General features: G+C 38.5%; 1 protein-coding gene across 1 annotated transcript in view; it reads left to right on the top strand.

Moving 5' to 3' along the window:
* Positions 1 to 16,937, top strand: part of ABCD3 (ATP binding cassette subfamily D member 3) — a 63,719-nt gene that overhangs the window by 36,235 nt on the left and 10,547 nt on the right. The window contains exons 2-14 of the mRNA XM_029912366.1: positions 1,511 to 1,601; positions 1,743 to 1,829; positions 2,880 to 2,977; positions 3,204 to 3,327; positions 6,751 to 6,807; positions 9,410 to 9,552; positions 9,922 to 9,991; positions 13,533 to 13,602; positions 13,733 to 13,830; positions 13,925 to 14,016; positions 14,947 to 15,038; positions 15,130 to 15,202; positions 15,907 to 15,970. Coding sequence (XP_029768226.1) covers positions 1,511 to 1,601; positions 1,743 to 1,829; positions 2,880 to 2,977; positions 3,204 to 3,327; positions 6,751 to 6,807; positions 9,410 to 9,552; positions 9,922 to 9,991; positions 13,533 to 13,602; positions 13,733 to 13,830; positions 13,925 to 14,016; positions 14,947 to 15,038; positions 15,130 to 15,202; positions 15,907 to 15,970 — 1,159 coding nt within the window. The remainder of the gene's footprint in view (positions 1 to 1,510; positions 1,602 to 1,742; positions 1,830 to 2,879; positions 2,978 to 3,203; positions 3,328 to 6,750; positions 6,808 to 9,409; positions 9,553 to 9,921; positions 9,992 to 13,532; positions 13,603 to 13,732; positions 13,831 to 13,924; positions 14,017 to 14,946; positions 15,039 to 15,129; positions 15,203 to 15,906; positions 15,971 to 16,937) is intronic.

The following is a 16,937-nucleotide window of genomic DNA, read 5'->3' as shown; positions in this document are numbered from 1 at the left end:
GAGCAGCGAACCGCGGCCAGTGGGAGCCGCGATCGGCCGGACCTGCGGACGGGGCAGGTAAACAAACCGGCCCGGCCCGCCAGGGGCTTTCCCTACACGAGCGGCATCCCAAGTCTGGCAAACACTGCAATAAAAGGTACTACCTCACCCACGTTGCCTCTCTCAATACAATAACTTCCGTTTCGTTTAAGGATGTACACATCTTGTTGGTATTAAGGATTTTTTTATAGTTCTTATTATTACCTGGTGTGCTTTATGGCTCAGCTGAATCTTAAGGAGAGATTTAAATGAAGTGGGTTGCAGCTTGAAGAATAGGGGGAAGCATGGAAAAAGTGGACCTTAATGGTGATCCCACATGAAGCTGTAAGCTGAGCTACAGCTCTCCTTCCACTGATCACCTTATATTGATCATATTAAACTGATAGTTATACCAGTATAACTCCATGTGTGAATGCTGTTAGTCTGGAATAAGACTGGCTTTATTTTGGCTTAGCTTAAACCCCTTGCAAAGCGACCTAAGCTAAAACAAAACAACAACAACAAAGGCACTCATATTGGAATAAGTGCATCCATGCTGGCAGTTATACCAGTATAACTATAGTGGTTTATATTCACAAATTAATTTATACCACTAAAACATTTCTGTGTAGAAAAGCCCTCAGTATTCCCTTCGCATTTATGTGAAGGAGAGCTACAGCTCAGGTTGTAGCGTTGTAAGCTATCACTATATTGACGTTTTCCTAAGGTTTTGCCAAGGACCCCCAGCAAACCAAGATAAGTGAGGACCTAGTATTCTTGATATTTCAAGTGTTTTGAAGAGGAACATTTAAAAAAAAAAAAGACTTGAAGCTGATAACACCTTATAAGCAAATATTAAAGGGGAAAAAGTAGTCCTCTTGTATTTTTGTTTTTTGCTTCACAGTTATCTTTTATGTATCAGAGACTTTATACACTGAGTAATTTCTAGCTGAGACATCATACAGATTTTTTAGGTGGTAAATATAGTTCTAAAATGCCATTAAATTTTTTTATGAAATCTGGAACACTTTGTTACTTTGGTTTGTATATAAGCTTAAAGAATTATTTTTGTCTTGGGTAATTTCTACTCCAGACCATAAACAACTTGGAGCCGTGGTTCCAATCCCTTCTCCCTCTTCCCCTCCCCCCCATTGCAATGGATTGGCAGATGGCCCTACTCAGTCTCCTTACACCATGTTCTGATATGGTTGCAAGTACTCATTCTCTTTTCCTGTCCATTTGTTTTCTCACTTCCCATCTTCTGTTGTTTTTTCTTTTTCTCTTCTCTGTATTCCCCCCCACCTCATTCCTCTTTTTCTTCTACATACTTTTTGCTAACTTAACTTTTCCACCTTGCACCTTCCCTTCTCCCTCCCCCCCCAAGGCTGTATGCTGCTGGGGTGAGTAGTGTCCATTTGTTACCCAAGGTTACTAAGTGCCATGGGAGCAGAGAAGAGTATATGTGAGCTCCTCCTGTAGCCTCTTATGTTAGGGGCCACAACAAGAACAAGGAGAGAGAAGGCAGGTGGCTTTCAGTGAGCCACCTTCCACTTTACCTGAAGATGAAGTTGACACAACAGTTGGTACTGCAGTTTTCCACAGTGATCCTTTCTTATACCCTGTTACCCCTGCCCTCCTGAACTAGTCAGGGCCACCCACCTGCCCTCCCCTTGGGAAAATACTGGTGCGTGTAGTAATTGCTTTCTCTCATAACTAACACATAGCATGTGGTGGTTTGCAGTGCTATCATTGGTCGCAGCAGAAAAGATTTCAAGAAGTACTTATTCAACTTCATCGCTGCCATGCCTGCTGTAAGTGCTTTTTTTCCCTTGCCATCTTTGTTAAAAGTGATTTAAAATATAAATTCAGAAATCATGAAGAGATTCCAAATGAATTTCTCAGAACTTTTAGAAGTCAACTGTTTTTAAAATGGGTGGTTTGATTTCACTTTCTGGCCGTAAGAAGTAGGGAAATATTTGAGTGCAGATTTCACTATTGGCTGCCTATTGATTCAGCAGAATTGACTTACTCTTTTAGACTGCTAGGTTTGTCTGTTAGCACTGATGAGTAATTTAAAATCCCTGTTGCCAATTGACTACAGTAAGCTGTCAAGGCTTGCAATGAGGTAACTACTTAGTTAGTTTTGTTTTTCAAGCAGATTCAAAATAAAGGTAAGATTTTTCACATTAACCATCTTTCAAAACACATACAGTGTTTTTAACATTCAGGTTTTTTTCTCAAGTGACTTACACCCTGTTCATATAGGAATGCTAAAACAAAGTGTTCTGGAAATAAACCCAGCACATTAAGGGGAATGATTCTCACGAATTAAAGAAAAATGCAACCAAATTTTAAAATAGGCCAGAAATATATAATAGGCCAGAAATGATATCATTTTAAAGGTGGGGCGTGGGGCTGAGATGGTAAATACATTCTAAAACTGATTATGAGAGTTAAATGTTTGGTTGTAACAGAGTTCTGAGCTAAATCTATTGACACAATAAGACCAGTTTTAACTTTTATCAGTACTATAGTATGTACTGTTAGTACTCATTTGATGATCCAAAGGTTTTAAAAATAGAAATAGAAATATTAGGCCATGATACCTGTAAATAATTATGCACTTGCTTGACTTTAAGTATGTGAATAGTGTCATTGACTTAAATGAGACTATTCTGATGTTTTAGACATTTGCAAGATCTGGGTCTTAGTTAATTTAAATCAATTTGTGTACAAAGTCTGACTAGGTAAAATTGTATTTTGTACTTTCACCAATTTAAGCAAGCAATTTGCATGATATATTTAATCCAGCTGTTTTGGGTTTGTTTGTATTAACTTGTATTACTATTATTTATTCCTAGATCTCCCTGGTAAATAACTTTTTGAAGTATGGGCTAAATGAACTTAAACTTTGTTTCCGAGTAAGACTCACCAAATACCTCTATGAGGAATATCTACAGTAAGTCATAACTTTTTTAATGCTTAAAATGTTAAAAGTGCAGTGTAATGTATCAACTGTAAAATAAATCCAAGTAAATATCAAATAAGAGATGGGATTGTTTGTGGATTTTATAAATGTTCTGAAGTGGCTTTCAGCTACTCATTTAATACTACTTGAATCATTGATTCATTTTAGGTAAAACGTAACAAGTTTTTCAATCATTGTTTTGTTGTTGATGTTTTAGGGCTTATACGTATTACAAAATGGGAAATCTGGACAACAGAATAGCTAATCCAGATCAACTGCTCACACAGGATGTGGAAAAATTCTGTAACAGTGTAGTGGACCTCTACTCAAACCTTAGTAAGGTGAGTTCCTTTAATAAAACTTTAATCTTTTATTAATAGTGGTCATTCGGAATCATTAAACACTGTGCAAACATTTACAAGAGTCAAGAAATACAAATAGCATTGAATAAATGTATGGGTGATAAATCTTGTCAGAGTTTAGGAAGATCACTTTCATTTATGAATTATTGTATAGTATTGAGTCCACTTTATATTTAGTGAGTTTATTTCAGAGTTATGTGAGGGGAAATTTTTTCCTTACGCAGTTGTCTTTTTCTTTATTTGTGATTTCCCCCCCCCCCCCTTCCATGCTCCTCCTACAAACAGTAACTTTTCCTTTGGTTTTCTTTTAATATTCACCATTTGAGAAGGTTGCGAGAGCACGGTCTTTTGTCAATTATTTAGTTTTCAAGGGAAAGAAAATTCTCATTCTTATTTGTCTTTTCTTTTTGATTTTAATATGTGAGCGGTTTGTGTTTCAGGGGTGGGGAAGGGTGGGATGAATAAGGAAATGCCCTCTTTACTTAATGGTTTCAGGTGTGTTTCCTAACTTTGGAGCTGGGAAGCAAAAGTGCCTATCCTGAAGGCAGTTTTGTAATTTAGTGGAGGAGTTTTTGTTGTCGAAGTGGCTAGAAGTTGGCTCTATGTGCAGAAGTAATTGGGTGGGTAAGTGAGCAGAGCTAGCAGGTTTAAAAATACTTATTAGGATGACTTTCTGTCCTTGAAATTACTCCTGCATGGAACTTTGGTCGGACAATGCTAGATTTGTTGTGAATATAAATCTAATGCTTCGCAATTTTATAAGAGTGGCATCTAGTCTGGCATGTTTCATTAGGACCTGGTTGGATGAAGCAAAAGACTTTCACAAAATTGAACATCAACAGAAAAATGTCTATGAAACAGATATTTTTCTTTAAAGGAACCAGTTTAGTTTTATAGAAGAATATTCCCTTGCAGTATTTCAGTCCAAATATTAGAAATTGACTATAGATTAAAGTGAAATATTCATGTATCTGGAGTCATACAATAGGTCAGCTGTCTCCAACCTTTTTACACCCAAGATCACTTTTTGAATTTAAGGGTAACCCAGGATCTGCCCCGCTCACTTCATCCCCCCTCTCTCTGTCACTTGCTCTTTCCTACCCTCATTCACTTTCACTGGGCTGGGGCAGGTGATTGGGGTTCGGGAAGGGGTGCAGGCTCTGGGCTGGGACCAAGGGGTTTGCAGTGAGGGAGGGTGCTCTGGGCTGAGCCTGGGGCAGGGGGTTGGGGTGCAAGCTCTGGGAGGGAGTTTGGGTGCAGGAGGGGGCTCTGGGCTTTGGCAGAGTGTTGGGGTGCAGGAGGAGATGTGGGGTGCTTGCTCTGGGGGGGTCAGGGCTGGGGCAGAGGGTTGGGGTGCAGGAGAGGGTTCAGGGTGCTGGCTCCGGGAGGGAGCTCAGGGCTGAGGATTGGGGTGCAGCCTCCCGCCGGGCGGCACTTACCATGGGCAGCTCCCAGTTGGTGGTGCGGTGAGCCTAAGGCAGACTTCCTGCCTGCCTCGGCCCCACACCGCTCCCGGAAGCGGCCAGCACGCCCCTGCGCCCCCTAGGGGGGTGTAGGGGGAGGTGCACGTGGCTCCGCGCACTGCCCCTCTCTGCAGGCACCACCCCCGCAGCTCCCATTGGCCACAGTTCCCCATTCCTGGACAATGGGAGCTGTGGGAATGGTGCTCGCAGGCAGGAGCAGCTTGCCGAGATCCCCCTGTCTCCCAATGAGGCCGCAGAGCCACGCTGGCCGCTTCCGGGAGTGGCTGGGGAAGGCAGGCCCTGCCATAGCGACAGCCCCCTTGCACCACAGGAGATTGCGGTCAACTGGGAGAGTCTCTAGGATCGATGGGTTGGTGACCACTGCAGTAAGTGTTCATTGCACTCTACTTGTTTATAGGCAAATACAAACACAGCCTTTGTCCAATGATATTTACTTGCTTGACCAAACTGAGTGAGATATACAAAGTAAACAAATGATGTTGAAAACATTTTGAAAATTGTTTCATGACTGGTATTGGTAACAAAACTAAAAAACTATTAGATATGTTTTCTTTTGTAAGAAAGAAGGAGAGTCACACAATTGATACATCTCTTCTTAAAATGTAGTTACCATGAAGTATGTTTCTATGGTTCCTGCTTTTAAGATACTGGTGTACTCCTCTATTTCTTTAAGTAAATACAGGTGGATAAGAGCATTCTGAGGGATACACAAATTACTGTAACCCTGTATGAGCAATTTTACATTGTATACATATTCAATCTCTGATGCAATATACAGCACTTTGAAAACAACATGCATTGGAATAAGAAATGCTTTTCCTGGTATGATCCTTCAGACTTCTGAGATTAGAAAAGCTATATAGCTTTCATTTAAGTGTTAAAGATGAATATTGATAAAATAAATTAGAACATTATTATGAGAAAACAGTGACTTTTTCCCAATAATGTTCTAATGTACATTGGAAGCCTGTTGGAAGTTAAATTTTTTAAGGTCTTGTTTTCACAACTCAGACACCTGTGGTCCATTTTAAAAAAAAGCTACCCATATCAGTTACAGCAACTTATAATATTTGTAATGTTTTAAATTGCCATAAGTTAGTATTTTTTTTTTTACATATTTTGATCAACAAATAGAAGCCAAACTGAAAGGGGTTATCTCCCATAACAGTTGTCTGACCACCATTAGGACACAACTCACAAGGGTGAAATCCTTCCGTCTGGTATATTATTGTGCCAGGGAGACCATTTTATGCTTGTTCAAGCAGTCAGCCAGGATTACTTCAGAGAGCACAAATGTGTTAGGCGATACACCTAGCTAGTATGCTGGGGATGTGAACTGCATCTCCAAAAGGGAGGGTTTTCAGGTTAAGGGCCAGTCTAGTATGTAGTAACTAGCATCCAAAGTTGCAGTTGAGTTGCTGCAGCTCAGAGAAGTGATAAATTGTATCAGCCAGTGTCATGACAATCTGGTGTCATCCTGCCCTTCAAAGTTGAATGTCCCTTGTGCCATATGCATGGCCAGCTGTATGTTGTCACTCCTCCTTCCAGTCCATCCCCACTGTGCATGATTGTTTTTAGAAAGGGTAGGATTTAGCCCTGTGTTGTTCAGTTTAACAAGCTTAAACAAAATTGGGAAGTATAATTTTTTTAATGTACTCTGCAGGCTGTTTGAAAATTAGTATTAAGCACATGTGATGCCATTTTCAATTGCTGAGCAAAATATATAGCCTAAATTATCAGGCTCTCTGGAATGTTGCTTTTTGTTCCAGCATTTTGTTTAATTATGGAATGTATATTTTTATAAATTTGTGTTAACTGTAGTATGTACCGGATTAATATGCTACAAAATCTGATTATTTGACGGATTATATCCATGTTTTCTTCTGTGTCTTCTAATACTAATTTTTTTCTGTTGCAGCCATTTTTGGATATAGTTTTGTATATCTTCAAGCTGACAAATGCAATAGGAGCTCAGGTAAAAAATCTGTTTTTAAAAAAAAGTTTACTATGCTTGAAATAAATAAATAAACCCTTCAGTGTCTTGGCTATTTTATCCATTTGGAGATTGATGAAAATCATACTCAGTTACTTTAAATATACTGTATTCTTTCAAAAAATGGGCATCTGTTTTCATACTAGTTATGAAGTGCTGTAAAAGCTCACTATTTTGAAGCAAACAAAATAAAAAAACTGATATGTGAGAATTTGGAGACTTTCAGGAGAACAGCTGACTTCTAGAAAGACCTGCAGGTTCTTAGTTTCCTTTCATCAGATGCACAAAAGGCTCATTTTGTGCAGTACCTTTTCTAGCTGGATTATGCTTTGTACCACGGTTGTTTACACTCTGCAAAAACATATTTCCTATCTCTAGAAAACCTACTACACCAAAGGGGAGCTGTTTGTTGCACAGATTTGGGACAGAAGACAGAAATGTGTGAAGCAACATCTTAGACTTAATATAAAATTTAAAAGAATCAGTACAAGCTCTTTTTAAATTATTTGCTTTATCTTCTCAGGGGAAAGAAGTCCTCATACAGACCAGTTGTTTTCTGTCTAATTCTCGCTTCATTACTATTTGCTAATCTTACTTCTGTTCTTGAGTTGTAGAAAGATAAAAGAAATTATACTTTATAGTGGGAGCCTAATTTTCTTTCAAAGAGTACTCCTTCAGCACATATCACACTTTCTTTTCCCCTGGATAAATGTTGCTTACTGATTTCCCATAATTTCACATTGAAGACCGCACCAGAGAATTCATAGTAGGGTTTCTGTCTATGTGCCTCAAGAGGGAGGAATGTATAGGGTTATCTTAAAAACTACAGGTGACCTGCATAATTATTAAACTTCAGAATTGTAGAACATGTGATAGTCTCCAGTTTCTAGTAAGAGAGTTTCTTCTCAGTTACATCTGAGATAGCACATTTATTTCTCTGTATTTGGAATAGCAAATGATATCATCTTGGATTCCACTATGCAACTGTTTTCAATGTTGCCTTGTTAACAGGGAATGCTGTGTACTTTTGCTATAGGAAGGAAATGAAAGTTTTTTCTTTGTTTAGGGTAACTGTTTTAGTGGTGCTAAAGTTGTAGTAAACCTAAAAATAAAAATCTGTCAAAATAGTAAAATTAGTAAGTATTTTCCAATCCTGTTACTGGTCTAAAAGCCAAATCTTACAAACTTTATACATTAACAAAAATGTTCAGTTTCCAGCAGCAAGTAACCAGTGTGTGCATTGTCAGGTTTGAAGTAAGGGTAAGCAAGCTAGTTAAGTGGCAAATCTTTTGACTAATCGTGGCAAAACTGTAGCCAGTGTTACAATAAAATTTATTTTCAAATAAACCAAATTAATTCTTGCTGTTTTCAGATGGTTACATAATTTAGTAAGTCTGTGTTAATGCAACATTAACTATAAAGCAACTACAAGAAAAGAAATTTGATTTTAAAATAAAAAAACCTAAAACTTCCATGTATGTGGTATGGCACTCTGAAAGTTTAACATGTTACATAAGCACCTATTAAAATGTCTGGGTTTTAGCTTTGAATTGAAATCAGATTTTAATCCTTCATCACTGTGATGGCATGAGTTATACTATTTTTTCAAAGATTTTGAAGTTGTAAAATTATTGCTAAAAGAAATGCTTATCCTTTTTGGCTGAGTGAAGCAAGGTCCAACACTTGATGGCATTTATTTGCAATGCCATAACTTTGGAATGCTGTGTCGATCAATTTCAAAATTTCAGGGAATGTTCTAGAAATCTATGGCACAAATTGGAATAGGTGCAAATTGGAATATTATTCCTTGATATTCAGGAATATTAGGCTCCCAGACTAATCTCTCTGCCACCTGTGGCTGCTACCTACATACATCAGAGTAGCAGCAGCTTAACTTGCTGTGTGGGAACAGTGTGTGAAGTCTGGATTGCACCAGAAATAAGAGACCTTTACAGGGAAGGATTATAGGGTGGGAATCAGAGATCTGAGGATGGGTGGGGGAATAACTGGCGGGGGGTGGGGGGAGGATGTGCGAGCAGGGAGATGGAATGGGGATCCAGTGTGGACAGGGGCAAGAATGTGAGGGTAGGGGGGAAGCAGCAGGGACTGGAGGGATAGAGCAGTGGTGGTGGAGGGGGAGGAAGCAGCGACTCAAAGAGGAGTGGGGTGCTGGTGGTAGTGGGGGAAGCTGGTACCTGGAGGGCATAGGGTGATCATAGGGGGAAGTGCTCCCCCTAACACACGGTGTGTGTGTGGGGCATAGAAGCAGGGATCTGGAGAGGGGAAAGTAGGGAGGAAGGGGGGGGAGGAAATGAGCACCAGGAATGGGGGCAGGGGGGGGGACACAGAGCCCCTGCCATGGAGGAAGAGTGGGAGACAGTGGTATAGTGGGTAAGGGGACAGGAGTTCCTGAAATAGAGGGGCCGGGGAGGGTGGCACACAGGGAGCTTGGTGGCAGGAGGAATAGAAGGATGCAAGGAGCCTCTAGTGGGTCCAGTGTGCTTGACCTACAGAAATTACAAGTGTGCAGCCCCTTAGTTCTAGAGTTTTTATAGTCTTGTCTTTTTTTCTTTAATATTCACAGGGTCCAGCTACCATGATGGCCTACTTGATAGTTTCAGGCTTTTTCCTTACGCGTCTAAGGAGGCCCATTGGCAAGATGACAATTGCTGAACAAAAATATGAAGGGGAGTACAGATTTGTCAATTCACGGCTCATTACAAACAGGTATGGATTTATTTGTTGACTAACTGTAAATGAAATCTTTGTAGTATTTCAAGGTACTTATTCAAGTAAATTCTAAAACTTAATGAATTAATTTTGAGGAAAATGTTTATATTTCTATGTGGACTAATTATTTAATAACTCCCATATCCATTATTTACTCATTTTAAAAGGCAAACTGTAGTTGAGATACTATAAACCTGTGTCCTAAAGTTGTCTTGTGGTAATATTATGAACTTATCTTTGGTGAGAAGGTAATTAAAATAATGTCTTTTTTTAGAGCTTTGTTTTTATAGCTAACTTTTTCAGGCTGGTCGCTCTGCAAGGATTGTCTATATTAAAAATTAAATGAATTGTCTCTTTTTTTTTTAGTGAAGAAATTGCTTTTTATAATGGGAATTTAAGGGAAAAACAGACGATTCACAAAACCTTTCATAAACTGGTAAGAGCATAAAATACTTGATTATAGCTTAAATGCTAAATTTTCACTTAACCAAATTCTAAGGAATATTGTTATGGTGGTTCATAATGCTGAATTTGTGCTAGTCTTTTTGTTTTTGCCTCAATCCTTCCTTCAGTTCAAAACTGTATTATGAGGGGGAGAAATCTTGCTGCAAACAGTCTGGCACACATGCACCAAATTGATCGTAGCTTCTTAAGGTATGTCTACACAGGGGTAAAAAAACGGGCTACGGGGCTAAATATTGCTGTGTAGACATTCGGGCTTAGGCTGGAGCCCGAGTTCTGGGACCCTGCAAGGGTGGAGGCTACCACCGAAAAGCTCGAACATGCACACAGTGATTTTTCAACCCCAGAGCCCAAATCATCTGACCCAGGCCAGCTGTTGGTTTTGAATTCCTGTGTAGACGTACCCTTAGAAATTTAACTCTAAATTTCCTGGATTTCTAATGAGTTTTGTTAAACTCTGAACTTCTTAAAAGGTGGTGGTGTTGCTCATCCTTCAATTTCAAAGATAACCATTACATCACTGATTGATTTAGTTTCTGTGAACACATGAGTGATTGATCAGGCCTATTTGAGCTTTGAACAGTCTGTGGCACACTGAACAAGAGATGCCGCTATGGGTTACTTGATTAACAACGGACATACCGCTGTTGTGAAATTTACACTGCTGGTGCTTCTGCTCTGCCTCAGTAGTTCTCCTCTGCTTATAGGCTGTAGCTCCAGTATGCACGACAGTTTGCCAGGTAGAACAATCCATTAGCAAGATCTTCCCATAACTCTGGGTCAGTGTTGAAACACCTCAAGGATAACTATAGAGAGTCTTTGAAACATTTCTTCTGGCCTTCCTGAGAGTGCTTTCTCCCCTTTAGCTCACCATAAAAGATCATCTTTGGCAGTCACTCATCTGACATTCTGGTGACTTGGCCTGCCCATCTTACCTGTGATTTCATCAACAGAGTATGGATGCTTGGAATGTCTGCCCACATGTGAACCTCAGTATCTGGAACCTTTTCTTGCTATCTTATCCTCATTAGTTTCCTCACACAACCCACGCGAAAGTGATTCAGCTTCATAGCATGGCGTCTATACACCATCCAGGTTTCTCATGCATACATCAAAGTTGTTGGCAACACAATGGCTTTGTAGACCTTCAGTTTTGTTTGTTGACTAATGCCTCTGCACTCCCACACATTTGTATGTAGTCTGCCAAAGGTGACACTTGCTTTGGCAATTCTGGTATTGGTTTCATCATTGATGGAAACTGCACGTGACCGTGTACAGCTGAGGTAGGTGAACTTGTCGACTGCCTGGAGGATTTGACCATTCACTGTGATAATAGGCTCTACGTAATGCTTTCATGGTGCAGGCTGGTACATCACTTCTGTCTTCCTGATATTGATTGTTACACCAAAATTGTCACAAGCTGAAGAGAAATAGTCCATACCCTGCTGCATGTCAGACTCAGATTTGGCATTCAGGGAACAATCATCAGCAAACAGAAGGTCATGAACAGTCACTTCCTGTACACTGGTCTTTGCCTGTAGTCTCCTCAGATTGAAAAGCTTGCCATCAGTCCGGTATCTGATGCCAATCCCGGTGTCACAGTCATGAAAGGCATCTGTAAGCATGGCAGAAAACAGTCAATTGCCTCCTCACTAATAGATGATTGTTGATTGAGGATATTGTTAAAATGTTCTGCACACCTTTTCAGTATCTTTTCTTTGACAATGAGCAGTGTGGTGCCATCGGCACTCGGAGAGGTTCCTGATGACCTCGGCCCATAGATTGTCCTCAGAGTATCATAGAAGTTCTTCATATCATTTGTGTCTGCATAGGATTAAATCTCATCTGCCTTGTTACTCAGCCATGAGTTTTACATTTCTCTAAATTTGCATTGTACAGTCCTCTTGATGTTTTTAATCCCAGTGTAGACGTACCCTTAGAAATTTAACTCTAAATTTCCTGGATTTCTAATGTTTTAATAAACTCTAAACTTCTTGAAAGGTAGTGTTCATTGAAACTACTGATATGTGCCAGCACTTTAGTGGGGGTTTTGTGTGTGTGTGTGGAATTTGCTACTTAAATTAGTTTTAGCACACAGTATGTAAATTTGCAAGAGTGCTACTGGCCAAGTGAGTGATAATCTCACTAGTGAGACAAGGTGGGTGAGGTAATATTTTTTTATTGGACCAACTTTTGTTGGTGAGAAAGAGACAAACTTTAAAGCAACACAGAGCTCTTCAGGTCCTGTAAAAGATATTACCCCACCCACTTTGTCTCTCTAATATCCTGGGACTGACATAGTTACAATTACACTGCAATCTCACTAGTGTCATACAGAAGATGGCAGATTTTGGAGCAGTCTTGAGGAATGTGCTATTTGGACCCTAATGAAAAGATGACATGTACTAACCTCTGTAGTAGCCCCTGTTAGTTAATTGAGTGACTGCAATGCCAGTCTTGAGAGAGAGCATGCATCTCCTATTCCATAAAGAATTATGGGTGGTGATCCTATTCCTTTGCTGAATACAAGTGGGAAATATGAAGGAAGAAATGAAAGCTATGGACTTTAATTGGCCATACAGAAATGCATGAGGGGCCCACACACTGGCAAAAGTATATAATTTAATTGTTTCCCTAAAATTCTTGATTAGGCCCTCACCTCTCATCTTGATTACTGTGACACACACACACACACCTTTGGACCTTTTTGACACCCATCTTACCTGACTTGGGTCCATTCAAAAAACTGCCACTACGACTCTTTCTAGCCTATCGTTCTGACTGTGGGAACAACCCCCCAGTCTTTGAATCCATTCACTAATTTTCTTTCCCATAACACCAAAATTCAGAATTCATGTCCTCACCTTGAAGGTTTTTCAACTCTTGTTCCATTACCTATCCACTTTTGTTTTTTGCTGCCTTCGCCATCTTCGTTCTGCCAGTGACATGAGATTTTAATATCTCTGTTCACTTCTCCTGTAAACATCTCCACACTTTTTTCCATACTTCCTTGTAAGTGGTACATCCTCCTTGAATTAGTCTGTGAAACTATTAGCCTTTTCATCGAATGCCTCCTCCAGATCCACTTCTGTTGTGACACCTCCAAAAAGGTGAACCAGTTATAGCTAGATGTTTTAGCAGTTAGGATTAGCTGATTTTATTTAATATTTTTTTCATTTCCTGATTATTTGAAACTATAGCTAACCTATCTAACAATGACCTTTATTTCACTACCCAGGTCCTTTCTTTCCATCACTTGCAAACTTTCCTCTCATTTACTGTTCAGTTGTTTGTGTGTTCTTTTAGATTACATTGTAAGCACTTGCTGGTAGGGACTTTGTCTATCTGGATTTGCTCAGTGCCTAACACAATTAGGTCACAATCTTCATTGGGGCCTTCGTGATTTACTGCAAAATAAATGCTTTTTTTAGAATTAAATTTGCTTCTCTATTGTAATTGCAGGGTGCATGGCAAATATTTGTGTATGCTACATTTTTTCACATTTTTTTCCCCAGGTGGAACATTTGCATAATTTCATCTTGTTTCGGTTTTCTATGGGATTCATAGATACTATTATTGCCAAATGTAAGTGTTTTCCCAATGCTATTGGACTGCTATTTATAGTACAAGTAGTGTTACAAATATTTTAATGTGTTCATTTTATGTTCTGATTTAACTTTTCTTGCTAGAAAACATTTACTTTTAAATATTGCAGACCTAGCTACTGTGGTTGGTTACCTGGTCGTTAGTCGTCCGTTTCTGAACCTAGCTCATCCTCGTCATCAAAAGAGTACCCATTCAGAACTCCTAGAGGTAAGTAATGTAGAACAGAAATAAGTAAAATATAGTAATTGCTTGAATTCTGTTAGTTCACATAAGTAAACATAGTTGTATTTTGCTATTTAAGGATTACTACCAAAGCGGAAGAATGTTGTTGAGAATGTCTCAAGCTCTGGGCAGAATAGTCCTGGCAGGCCGTGAAATGACCAGATTGGCTGGGTAAGATTGATCACTGGTATTCAGAGCTGCTTAACACTATTTTATTTTCGATATATGTAGTTCCTATCCTCCATAGCTGTTATTTATAAATGGACTGTAGATTAAAACAAAACAAATGGGGGGAGGGATATCTCAGTGGTTTGAGCATTGGCCTGCCAAACCCAGGGTTGTGAGTTCAATCCTTGAGGGGGCCGCCTAGGGATCTGGGGCAAAATCAGTACTTGGTCCTGCTAGTGAAGGCAGGGGGCTGGACTCGATGACCTTTCAAGGTCCCTTCCAGTTCTAGGAGATATCCTATCTCCATTAATTTAAAAATGTGCACTCATTTTGCACAGTGCAGCAAAAATATAGACATTAATATTAATAACTGTGAGAATATTAGGGAAAATTAATGTTTTCAATTACATTGGTAATTTCTGAGCCTATTAGTAGTTGCAGATGTTTTGAATGTGAGATCAGCAGTGATGGGCAATATGGAAGTAAACCATTTTCCATCTTAATGTAACGTTGTTGGGGAATATTTTAATATGAAAGTTTTACCTTAAAGTGTTTCTAAAGTGTTAAAAATTTCACCATTTTAAGGGCCAGTTTCCTAAACTGCAGAGGTTAGGAGATTAATTTGTTGGAATTAGGAAGCTTTTAATGCCGTTCTGGAGCAAAATTGATTATATTTCAGAGTTTTGCAGTATCCAGTGCTTGAGGTAACCAGCCCAAGACATACAACAAAAAATAAACACACATGTTTTGAAACAGCTTGCATTCAGAAAGTACTGTATCCCAGTCACACTGCAAAAATGTGATTCCAGTTCTTCCTTATTATGATTTTAATTTTGACAATTTAGGGTACTTATTAAAAGTTTATTTTTCTGCGTAACAATAAAATTCTTAAAATATTTCTGAAGATTAATTCTTAATGCATCCTTATTTTAGCTTCACAGCTCGAATTACAGAATTAATGCAAGTACTAAAGGACTTGAACAGGGGCAGATATCAGCGTACTATGATATTGCAACATGAAAAAGGTAATTATGACGGAAGTTTAATGCACAATACTCACACCTTGGCAGACATAAATCTAGTCTCTAATACTTGTTTCTTTTTTTTAAATTTAAGATGGAGATAGAACCCAAACGATTCCCTTGATACCTGGGAGTGGAGAAATTATCAACACTGATAATCTTATCAAGTATGTATAGAAAGTGTAATGTGTAGAAAATGTAAACCTGCTTTTTAGTCTTGCCTTATATCACTATTTTTAATACAGTTTGTTATATATAACGATACTTTATATCCACTTCCTTCTGTACAATGTCTTCAGAATTTCTTCTCAATCCTCACTGCATAAGGCGTTCTACAACCTTAGTACTCTCTACTGTGGACTACTGATACTACCTGTTCTCCAGAATCAATCTCCCTTCTGACCTGGCCTGCTGTCTCCTGGAACATGACTACCCAGATCATTATATTTCCCATTATTTAGACCCCATCTCTTACTAGAATTTCTGCATTGGCTTTCCAACATTCTCCATATACATTTTGAGGCACTTGACAGCTATGGCTTGCCTATATAGTTGTCCTTGTCTTTTTTTACAACCCTTTTAGCGACTTTTACAACCCTTTTAGACTTCTACAACCCTTTTAGCCAAGACTTGCTATATATGCCAGGAAGAAGCTTTCAGTTAATGTTTGTCAAGATACCTCCTACTCTTCTTTAAATTAAATTAATTTTTTTTTTTTTAAAATCCAAGAAACAGTCCAGTTCTGGCCACGTGCAACTCTATACCTTCATAGCACCTGCTTGTGTTCTAGTATCCTGTTCTTCCACAGAGTTGACCAGTTGGTAAAGAACTATACATAATACTGGTAGTAATGTGTCAATTTTACCCATAGGTTTGATCATGTTCCATTAGCAACGCCTAATGGAGACATTTTGATTCGAGACCTTAATTTTGAGGTAAGTTCTACGATATAAATCTTCATGTAACACTTCAAAAATGAAGGTGACTATTTCCCACAAACGTATTCTGTGTTATGAACAATCAAGAATAAGAACAAAAGATGCGTGTAGGATAGAGATACTGTCAGTGTGGTGGTCATATTTTTTTTTAAATTAACTATGATAATAACATTGGGCTATTAAAATGGATTTTTTTTCAAAATTTTATTTCCTTTTCACAGTTAATGCTTGTTTATATGTATACCACTTTTTAACATTTTGCTTGGCAATGGCATTAAAACTTAAAAACTATTTCACTTTGGGCTCTCCTGCACTAGCACGATGCTGTGGTACTACACACTCACAAAACTTGTCTTGAAGTGTCTGTGTGTATTTCAACTTCCAGTTTTAGGAAACCAGCAATTTTATCTATCTTTGGGAATTTATATGTGACTTGTTCAAATATCAGTGCTACACCACTGTATATGACACAAAAAGTATAAAAATGATGAATACATACAGTAATTTTTTGAAAAAATCTACATGAGTAGAAAGGAATAAATGCTTGTAAATCTATTGTAAATAAATGTTTTCATTATATTTAAAAACTTCCCCCTCTTTTCTACTCAAACACGCATTTTGGATCTAAACTAGTTGAAAGTATTCCACTTATGTAACTATGAGTAGAAATTACTGATCTTTTCCTTATCATAGCATTTCTGCATCTACAAATATATAGCAGAAGTTTACACACAATAGCATAAATAATTTAACCTAAGATGTAAACAAATGAAAAAACAATTTATGGAGTAGTAGAGGGAGAAAGAATATGAAAAGAAAGTGTTACTGGATATTAGTCTGCCTAATTAAAATGTTAACAGACATTATCAGTGAAGTGTTCTTTATGATAAAAACCTGTTTGTGCCAACAATTAACTTACACTCTGTTATTTCATCTGGTGTAAGATTGATTGTGTCAGCTCAGA

The sequence above is a fragment of the Terrapene carolina genome, unplaced genomic scaffold, assembly GCF_002925995.2.
Source record: "Terrapene carolina triunguis isolate 2854851 unplaced genomic scaffold, T_m_triunguis-2.0 Scaffold210, whole genome shotgun sequence".
Taxonomy (NCBI): Eukaryota; Metazoa; Chordata; order Testudines; family Emydidae; genus Terrapene; species Terrapene triunguis.
This window is presented reverse-complemented; position numbering and strand designations above follow the sequence as displayed.